The 10,956-nt window shown below is 34.2% G+C and overlaps 1 protein-coding gene across 5 annotated transcripts; it reads right to left on the bottom strand.

The window, feature by feature from the left end:
• Positions 1-468: 468 nt before the first annotated feature.
• nfya (nuclear transcription factor Y, alpha) lies at positions 469-10,757 on the bottom strand. Of its 5 annotated transcripts, XM_073826060.1 has the most exons (10): positions 10,668-10,757; positions 7,926-8,063; positions 7,667-7,738; positions 6,166-6,312; positions 5,605-5,736; positions 5,019-5,124; positions 4,179-4,327; positions 3,886-4,062; positions 2,515-2,625; positions 469-605 (listed from the first exon to the last, which is right to left on the bottom strand). In XM_073826060.1, exons 2-10 carry the CDS (start codon positions 8,004-8,006, stop codon positions 546-548), a joined length of 1,035 nt encoding a protein of 344 aa, XP_073682161.1. In that variant the 5' UTR covers positions 8,007-8,063; positions 10,668-10,757; the 3' UTR covers positions 469-545. The 5 variants fall into 5 exon arrangements, with proteins under 5 accessions (XP_073682161.1, XP_073682164.1, XP_073682160.1 ...); XM_073826063.1 differs by lacking the exon at positions 7,667-7,738; XM_073826059.1 differs by lacking the exon at positions 469-605 and having other exon boundaries at positions 1,653-2,625.
• Positions 10,758-10,956: the final 199 nt, after the last annotated feature.

The raw sequence follows: 10,956 nt of genomic DNA, 5'->3' as shown, positions 1-10,956 counted from the left end.
GTCAACCTTTATTTTCATATAAAGAAGACATCAATAGAAAATACAAAGAGATAAAGGGAAGGTTTTCATTAAAGGGAGATGTTTGAGAAGTGTGTTGATGTACAAATGATCGGTGGATCAACTAAAAGTGCATAGAAAATCGTATCATTTCACAGTCTGATCCAGTACACGTCTCATAGTACAAAACTCAATTGTAATTCACATTTGTGTGATTGACTCTTACATGTCACTTTTTAATTAAATAAAGCAGTGGAGTGGAATGAAATGTCTATACAAATAATAAACACATTTGACCCTAAAATGAAAAGTCGTTTTTTATAAATACAGCACACACTTGTATACCTTTTGACCTGGTGAGAACTCAAATTTCCAATATCTGTTTTATCTGTTTAACATGGCAGTATTGGATACAAAAGCAATTGTGCAGTCTATACAAGAACTGAAATGAAGAACATTATAAACAGGACTTCAAGGGAAGTCAAAAACCATTTGTTGAAATTTTCAGTTTCATAACAAGCATAAACATATGTGGAGGAAATGGAGGTTTATGCCACCTGAATCATCTGGCCCACTGTGTCTTCTTCAGACTGATCCTGCTCAGATTTCTGAGGAAAAAGAAAGATAAGTAACGATAATGAAAATTTCATTATTATGACATGCTATGAGAGGATGGCTGCTATTAAACTGTTACCTGTTTGAACCAAGAGAATTTTCTGATAGTTATCAATGTGTCTGATATATATATATATATATATATATATATATATATATATATATATATATATATATATATATATATATTAGTGATTGCCGCAACTGTAAAATGCATCTAAACCATCTGTGTTATTTATTCATCAATTAATATAACTAACAATATATATGAAATTTTTTATTGAGGAATTGGTTTTCAGTTTAGGTCAAAAGTTTACATACACCTTGCAGAATCTGCAAAATGTAAATTATTTTAGCAAAATAGGAGGGATCATACAAATTCATGAGTCCCTTGTTCGTCCTAAACAGTTTAACTGCCAGCTGTTCTTCAGAAAAATCCTTCAGGTCCCACAATTTCTTTGGTTTTTCAGCATTTTTGTGTATTTGAACTCTTTCCAACAATGACTGTATGATTTTGAGATCCATCTTTTCACACTGAGGGACTCATATGCAACTATTACAGAAGGTTCAAATGCTCACTGATGCTTCAGTCAGTACTAAATAAAAAAACAACATGCATTTTGTATGATCTTGGTATTTTACCGGGTAAAATAATTAACATTTTGCAGATTCTGCAAGGTACATGTAAACTTGACCATAACTGTAAATTCAAGCATTAGCACAATAAAAAAATAAACATTTAACTATTGTGCTGTGCTGAAAATCATTCACCTAATTGGGTGTTTCCAGTCAAAAATAACCAACCTTTAATTTCTTGTAAATCTCTCATTATGTTATATTATGACTAAATCTCGGATTCAATCTTTTTGTCAACTTGTAGTCTTTCAGATTTAATACAAGTGGTGAAAAATATCCCCCCAAAATTCAAAAATGATTTAAAAAAATTCTGGGAAGTGTATGAGCAAAGACAGTAAGTTTTAGCCTACTGCGATAACGTTTCATCAGCATGTAAAAAAAACTGCAAGGCATTACTATCCAAGTATAAATCAAGAACAAAGGTTTATTTGCATAAAAAGGGCATATATATCATCATGTAACAAACATAAATGCAAACAAGAGCCCACATACAGCCCGCTGTAAGAAACATAAATTGGCAAAAGCAACAACAAAGCCACAGCTCTAGGCGAAGAAAGAAGAGCATTGAAGGGTGCAAGCCAAGCCATACATCACAAATGAAAACAGATAATTTTGAATGGCTATTCATACCAGTAAGATGGTAAAAAGGACAAATAAACACAGCTTAATACATCTCAGCATTCAGATAGCATCACAAGCATTCAAGATAGAAGTTTACAGCATGGTAGGACAGACGGCAGAAATGCAGACAGAACAAAAACGTCAAGGTTGAAGATTTCCTTTTAAAGTAGCAGACATTTAAGACAAGAAACCTTTAACACTGACAGGATAAAATGTGCTTTTTGAAAGAAGCCGTTTCCAATTCTATAAAGCTGCACACAAAGATGCAGCTAAATAATGAAATTATTAAAGGAAGTGATAGTAAAGTAAGCTACAAGGCAGCATAGCAGATCAAACATGTGGGCTAATTTGTACAGTGTATTTGCTCACTATATACTAGAACATATATACTAAGATCTTAGTATGCATGTTCAGTGTAACTGGTTGGAAATGTCAGTTAAGTCACAGACAGAGACAGTTTGGACATGAGTGGGTCACAGACGCATGAGGTAGCTCAGACACAGAGCCGCAGCGTATGGATGGACTAAATTAAATTAAGTGTATAGAGTCTCTCAGGTCGAACATGGGCTGGGATTGGATAGTTTACCCCAGAGGCGGGGCAGAGGTGGCTGGCCAATGAGAGCTGAGCTCAAGCCCCTCGCTCACCTTAAGGGCCTGCATGGCCATTTCTTCCTTTTCCTTTGGAGAGAAGAAGCGTCCACCGTCTCCACGCTTCCTGGCCATGGCGTGACGATGACGAGACTCGTGCAGGTATTTCTGAAAGGGGTGAAAGGAAAATATAATGAATATTCTCATACATGCTGTGTTGAATAGAAACTGGATAAATGTTATGAATATTTTTTTTAATAAAGTAAATCAATTACAAAAAAAAAACCCTGAACAATCAGAGCTCATATGCTGTTCTCATTACAAAGATCAATGATTAAATAGATGCAAGAAAGCATACAAACATAATTCCATATGCAAATAAAATCAAGAAAGCATATCAGCTGTAACTATGATCATAAAAGATTTTTGTTTAAGCAGGTCAGGCCAAACTGCTGTTTAATATTTTAATGGATTTAAAACAAACCTGAAGCAAAAATACCCTTGAATATCAGTAAAAGCTGCGGCATAATTAATGAATTCTCTTAATATTCTTATATATACAGTAATGGCCCAAAAAAATGAACTAGGATTTATTATATTTAAATTAAAAGAATCTGAATTTATTTTAAAATGTAATTTATTCCTGTGATTTCAAAACTGCATTTTTTAGCATCATTACTCCAGTCACATGATCCTGATTTGCTGCTCAAAAATTATTTATTATTATTATTATGTTGAAAACAGCTAAGTTTTTTTTTTTTTTGAAGAATAGAAAGTTCAGAAGAGCAACATTTATCTGAAATAGAAATCTTTTGTAACATAATAAATGGCTTTATCATCACTTTTGGTCAATTTAAAGCATCCTTGCTAAATAAAAGTAATAATTTCTATAGTTTCTTAAAAAAAATTATACTGACTCCAAGCTTTTGAATGGTATAGTGTATAATGATACAAAACCTTTTTATTTTGGATCTTTCTATTCATCAAAGAATCCTGAAAAACCTGTTTTAAATGTTGGTAATAATAATAAAAAATGTTTTTTGAACAGCAAATCAGCATATTAGAATGACTTCTGAAGGATCATGTGACACTAAAGACTGGAGTAATGATGCTGAAAATTTAGCTTTGATCACAGGAATAAATTACATTTTAAAATATATTCAAATAGAAAACAGTTTTTTAAATAGTAAAAATTTTTTTGCTGTACTTTGGATTAAATAAATGCAGGCTTGGCGAGCAGAAGAGACTTCTTTAAAAAAAGATTACAAATCTCACTGTTCAAAAACTTTTGACTGGAAGTGTGTATATATATATAAATGTAATAAATATAATAAATTGTTCTGCTGTATTTGGATAGAGTTATATATATTAGACACTGCAGATAAAGCCATTAAAAGTCATTGTTACTGCTGTTAAAAGCATACATACTCTTCTCTCTTTGGGTATTTTGCCCTCAGCTTCTAGTTTGGCCCGGGCTTGTCTCCTCTTGAGAATCCTGTGATACTGTTTAGCGTTGACGTACAGAGGTTCCTCCTCCAGCATCTCTGCTCCAGGAAGAGGAATGCGCTGCATTGTGGGAACCGACCCGCTGGCCCCTGGGACCATCTGATGCAATTATAAACACACATAATACGTTTAGGAAGTGTGATCTAAACAGATTATCTGTATAGCACAAACTCAATTTCAGTAATAGATTAAAAAAAATGACCGCAAGAGCTCACCATGACCATTCCTCCGGTATTGACCATGTTTCCGGCCATGGGAAGAGTGACTGTCACTGTGCCCTGACCCGTGTTGGTGGTGTTTGTGTTGGACCCAGCTGAGACTAACTGAGCTCCTGCTAAAGACGCAGCTGGAATGGTGATCATTCCTGAATGGACAATCACAATTAATTACATGTCATCAGCAGTGTAAACATGTCTCTATTTAAAGGATTAGTTTACTCCGGAATTAAATTTACTGATAATTTACTTATATGTCATCCAAGATGTTCATGTCTTTATTTCTTCAGTCAAAAAGAAATTAAGTTAAGGAAAACATTCCAGGATTTTTCTCCATATAGTGGACTTTAATAGGGATCCACGGGTTGAAGGTCCACATTAGAGTTTTAATGCAGCTTCAAAGGGCTCCACACGATCCCAGCCGAGGAATAAAGGTTTTATTTAGCTAAACGATCTGTCATTTTCTTAAAGAAATTCAAATTTTATATACGTAATATATATTATTACGTAAGTCGCATTTAAGTTTTTTTTTTTTTTTTTTTGAAAATGACAGATTGTCTCGCAAGATAAGACTCCTATTCCTCTGCTGGGATCGTGTAGAGCCCTTTGAAGCTGCATTGAAACTACAATTTGGAGTCCACTATATGGAGAAAAAACGTGGAGTGTTTTCCTCAAAAAACGTTATTTTTGACTGAAGATATAAAGACATGAACATCTAGTATGACATAGGGGTAAGTAAATTATCACGAAATTTTACTACAGGAGTGAACAAATCTTTTAACTGCTTAAAAGTGCATGAGGTTTATGGCTTAGCGTTTTGCAGAGGAGTAGCAGTGTTACCTTGCTGTAGGATGGTCCCATCTGCATTAACAGGCTGGTAAACGATGGTCTGTCCTTCAGCGGTTTGAGCCACCTGCTGACCCTGTACAGTGATCTGTTGCTGACCCTATGAAAACATTTATCATTAACTTTATTAATAAAATGTATTTAAAGAGTGCAGATTATAGAGGGTGCTCCTCCATATTTGCTCAAATGTGTCCCTGGACCACAAAACCAGTCTTAAGTAGCACAGGTATATTTGTAGCAGTAGCCAAAAGTACATTGTATGGGTCAAAATTATCAATTTCTTAATGCCAAAAATCAGTAGGGTATTACATAAAGATCATATTCCATGAAGATATTTTGTAAATTTACTGCTGTAAATATATCAAAACGTCACTTTTGATTAGTAATATGCATTGCTAAGGACTTCATTTGGACAACTTTAAAGGCATTTTTTCAATATTTTGATTTTTTTGCACCCTCAGGTTCTAGATATTCAAATAGGTTGTTTATTCAGCTTTCAGATGATATATTTCTATTTCAAATTACTCTTATGACTGATTTTGTGGTCCAGGGTCACAAAAAAGTGATAAAATAAAGTCACCTGGTTCTGTCCTGCAGTGACTGCGGTCTGTGGCTGTTGAATGATGATTTGTTGGGTCTGTCCCTGCTGACCCTGTAGCTGTAAAGTCTGTCCACCAGGAAGCTGGATTTGACTGGGTTGTACCAACTGAATCTGTGCAACATTTGGTCATTTCATAGTCAATATCTTGACAAAACCCTACATTGCCATGGTTCTCAACCTTTTTGATTCCATGTCAACAAAATTTTGAAAGCCACATGACTGTTCCAGTTGTTAAAAATGTTTTTACACACAATTTTTAGAGCTTGGCAAGATTTATATCCATCATAAAAATGCCCATAGAGTTTATATTTATATTAATTTACATGACTTTTTCAGGTTTGGCAAGTTAAGGCTTCATCATATATACAGGTTTTCTTGATAGTTTTTGTCGTTTTGTCTTACTTTTAACCATTTAAGTCATCTCAAGGCCTCCTGGTTGAGAACCACTGCTATATTGCATTACTATTATATAAATTAAATACATAGTACAAATAATATATATTTTAACCAATAATTCAGTATACAAATAGCTCCACCCACCTGCTGCAACCCCTGTGTACCAGAAACTGGTACTTGCATAATGGTTTGACCCTGTCCTCCTGTCATGGCCTGTACCATTATGGGCTGCCCAGAGGAAGTGATGAGCTGCCCTCCGCTGACTTGTACCATTAGAGGCTGTCCTTGGACCTTCGGAGAAGATGCATGGAAAAACTTAGTTTAAAACTTAGTTTTACACCAGCTTTAAAGATAAATTCCCTTTGAGGTTAAAAGATTAGTTCACTTCCAGAATTAAAATGTCCTGATAATCTACTCACCCCAATGTCATCCAAGAGGTTCATGCCTTTTTTTCTTCAATAAAAAAAAAATTAAATTTTGTGATGAAAACATTGCAGGATTTTTCTCCATATAGTGGACTTCAATAGTGGGTAACAGGTTGAAGGTCCAAATTGCAGTTTCAATGCAGCTCTACACAATCCCAACCAAGGAATAAGGGTCTTATCTATAAAGACGATTCATTCTGTAAAAAAATATATATATATTCTTTTTAACCACAAATGCGTCTTGCACTAACTCGACTTTACGCATTATGTAATCATGCATGTGAAATGTATGCAAAAGTACCGAACCAGTGTTTACAAAGCAAACATGCAAAGAAAATCAACGCTCTTTACAATGATTATGTAATTCGTGAGGCTGAGCTAGTGCAAAATGAGCATTTGTGGTTAAAAAATATACAATTTGTATTTTTTTAAAACAACTGATTTTTTCACTAGATAAGACCCTTTTTCCTCGGCTGGGATCATGTAGAGCCCTTTGAAGCTGCATTGAAACTGCAATTTGGACCTTCAACCTGTTGACTCCCATTGAAGTCCACTACAGTGAGCAGAATCCTGGGATGTTTTCCTCAAAACCTTATTTCTTTTCGACTAAAGAAAGAAAGACATGAACATCTTGGATGACATAGGGGTGAATAAATGATCCGGATGTTTTTATTCTGGAAGATAACTAATCCTTTACATAATTATGTATCATATTATATCAAGCTTAATGTATCATATTTAACCTATAATACACAATTTACAGAATTTGGTTAAATATAATCTTAGTAAAACATTAATTGAAGGATATAATGTGAAAGCTGATATTTACATGTATTTTATGTAAGCATTATGATAAACACAGAGACAATGCAAAACACAGATGCAAGCAAGAAAATGCAGTGCATGTGAACTTCTGAAGTGCAAAAAAACTGGTAGCGCAGCCGTTATACACTTGAAGACTTTATAATGAAATCTGCAAAACAAAAGCATGCTAAAAAGTCATGCATGTGAGCATTCTTTTAACACTAAAAGTTATTTTTGAATATAGTGAGTGATAAACTGAGACAGATTCAAAAAGCGCAGAGATATCACAAATATTCGATATCTTAACATTGCATCTTAGCAATGCAATACTAGCAAACCGATCTCTGTGCAATGAGTTGAGATGGCATGCATGGACATTTGGAGACAGCAGAGGTGCTCAGAGAGCCAACCACTACCTGAAGGACATGCTGGGCTGCAGTCTGGCCTACCTGAGGCTCAGTCTGCAACTGCACCGCAGTCACTGTGCCCTGGGCCAGAGATAAGGGACTGTGACTCTCAAATAACTCATAAAAACATATGGTTTTATACCATACTGAGATGCTTTGTTACTAAATGTATAATAGTCTATGCATTTTTATGCATCTCTGATGTACAGAGTCTAATATAGTACTGCTTGATCTGCATCAGATACTGTCTGTAAAGGTCACAAATTACCTGTTGTTGAATCTGTCCGCCGCTGGTCTGCACCACTATCTGCTCTCCACTAGTTGTCGTGGCGGTGGTGTACTGCTCCATGTTTGCCGTCTGACTGCTGCGTTGTTATGACTTATGAGATCAGCACGGAACTTAAGTCTGAAAAATAGCAAGAACATGTTGCATAAATCTGAAATCTTATGCAACAGCACATGCATCTAATGCAAGAGGCTTAAAAGAAGATGCTTGACTTAATAGCTAGATTACAACATAATATATAATTTTAGGATCAAGTCAGCTTCTTTAAATTTTATAAGCATTTTTGTCCGTTCTGTAATAGCGTGCATTACATTTATTCCATGTATATATCATGTATTATGATACCTTCGTTTTCTAATACAGCATTTAAAAATGATGTGACTTATTTAGTTACTAAATTATTAGTTACTAAACTATTCAGTACAAAAAAAGTATGAAAGGCAGTTTTCGCCACTACAAAAAAGGTTATTGTGACTTTTTCTCTTACAATTCTGACTTTTTTCTCAGAATTGTGAGATATAAACTCGCAATTGCAAGTTATAAAGCCAGAATTGCAAGATATAAACTTAGAATTATTTTTTTTCAGAATTGCATGATATAAACTCAATTGAGAGAAATAGTTTATAAATAAACTGAATTTTGAGTTAATCTCTCACAATTCTCTTTTTTCTTCACAGAATTGCTGTTTTAAACTCAATTAAGAGAAATAGTTTATAATAGTCAGAATTGCAAGTATATATATATATATATATATATTTTTTTTTTTTTTTTTTAATCAAAACTGTGATATAGTTGCAAGTTTAACTGAGTAAAAAGAAAATCTGAATTGCTTGTCTAAATCACACAATTCTAAGAAAAAATCTGAATTGCAAGATGTAAACTCTGAGTTTTGAAAAAAAAAAAAGTCTGAATTGTCAGACAAAAAGTCTCAGTTACCTTTTTTATTTTTATTCAGTGGCGGAAACGGCCTTCCATAAAAAAGTACCATGGTACAACATTACTTCAGACTTGTAGCACTATGGTTCTCAAAGTACTTTGAAGTACTATATAAATATAAATGGTACAAGAATATGGCATTTTTTAATTATCATGGTGTATCCACGGAATACCAAAAACTTATGACAAAATAATTTTTATGATTACTTTTTAACTCACTCTCCCTAAGAAATATATAACATGCATAAAAAATATGAAATCTAGATATTAAATAAACTTTTTGTTATGTGATTATTAGTGTAATACTCTTAATATATAATATGTGACCCTGGACCACAAAACCAGTCTTAGGTAGCACTATTATTGTATATTTGTAGCAATATCCAAAAATACATTGTATGGGTCATCAAAAGTTATCGATTTTTCTTTTATGGCAAAAATCATTAGGATATTAAATAAAGATCATTTTCCATGAAAATATTTTGTAACTTTGCTACCGCAAAACTGATCATAACCCTATTTTTGATTTGTAATATGCATTGCTAAGAACTTAATTTAGACAACTTTAAAGGCAATTTTTCTCAATATTTAGATTATTTTGCACCCTCAGATTCCAGATTTTCAAATAGTTGTATCTTGGCCAAATATTTTCCTATCCTAACAAACCATAAATCAATGGAAAGCGAATTTATTAGATGACATATAAGTCTCATTTTCAAAAAATTGACCCTTTTGACTGGTTTTGTGGTCCAGGGTCACATATAATTCTGTCCGGGATTATTGGTTTGTAAGTTTAAACACAGGGAAAAAACTGCAAGAAATTAGACAGTGTTCTCTGGTATAGAAAAACATTTATAATTTTAAAAACGTATTTGCTTTCATTCTCAACTGAGGAGCTAATAACAAATCTGTCCATAATCAGATTTTAATTTATTTAGATGACTGACATATAAATGTTGTTCTGGGTGACGTAACAAGAAAGTATGACACATCAGGCTACACATTATCCAATTTCCAGGTAGTTTGTAGTTATTTTTAAAAGACGAGATAGCTTCACATATAACTATATACTATTTATATAATTAGAAATTCAAGAAAACACACTGTGTTTGGATTTAAGGGCTAAAGTTTCTTTCAAATGTATCTGCCTTTCTTCAGTGTCAAGCGTCGCGTCTTTGTATCTCAGACGCTTTAGTTGTGTTGCAACATGCTTGTTTCTCACAAACGAAACTCACATTTCCTTTAAACAGGACGTTTAAAATAAGACTACGCAATACTGCATTATTTATACGATGTACATAAAGCTACAACTGCTTGCTTTCTTTGTCTATCACTGCTAACGCTACATTAGCACATCGACCTCGAGCGTGTTTTTAATATGTATTTGGTTTAAACCAATGTTTACATTAAATGTATACGAACAGTTTGTTTTATTAACTCCACTTTAGTCGATTAAAAGTAAGACATACAAATATTGGCTTCAATCGACCTCTTAAAACACTGAAAGTCAACGAAAATTTTAACAAAGAGCGGCGCAAAACTGGGCCTATATGAGACGCCAGCTCGGAAAAAAAAAAACAATAAAAATAAACCATTCATCGCCACTGTTTATCGTTGTAATCACATAAGAGATAAACCCATGCATGCCGTCCACACACTGGACCTTGACATACACAAACAGCACTATTCCTGTTTATAATGATTTTAGTCATTTGGTTGGTCAGTCACACACCAATCCCCAGCTAACCGACCGAGTCCCGTCCCCTCCCAGCAGCCGCGCTCACTCACCGTCTGCGCCGCCGCCCGATGCACCTCTGATTGGCTCCGATACTGGCGCCTTGAGCCCAATCACACGACGCGTCTCGCTCAGGAGCCAAAATGGCGCACAGGGGAAAAAAACCGCGATGAACAGTAGCTCAAACGCCCCTCCTACAAGACAAACACCACGCCCACTGTCAACCCCTGCACGGCTCTGACCAGAAGAGCTGTGAATTACGGAACAAAGCAAAATAGAGATAAATACAGAAATAATAATAAAAAAATACAGTAAAAAAAAAATACATAAAAACCTGTAATA

Source organism: Garra rufa, chromosome 20 (assembly GCF_049309525.1).
Source record: "Garra rufa chromosome 20, GarRuf1.0, whole genome shotgun sequence".
Classification (NCBI taxonomy): domain Eukaryota; kingdom Metazoa; phylum Chordata; class Actinopteri; order Cypriniformes; family Cyprinidae; genus Garra; species Garra rufa.
The sequence above is the reverse complement of the archived record's forward strand: the minus strand, read 5'-3'. Positions and strand labels throughout refer to the sequence as shown.

Bases quoted from the DNA above. Each gene is read 5' to 3' on its own strand.
- nfya (XM_073826059.1), bottom strand. From the start codon at position 8,006: ATGGAGCAGTACACCACCGCCACGACAACTAGTGGAGAGCAGATAGTG. The intron at 5,737-6,165 runs GTGGGTGGAGCT...AATGTTGCACAG, and splicing joins GTACACAGGGGTTGCAGCAG to ATTCAGTTGGTACAACCCAG. The intron at 4,063-4,178 runs GTGAGCTCTTGC...TAATTGCATCAG, and splicing joins ATACCGGAGGAATGGTCATG to ATGGTCCCAGGGGCCAGCGG.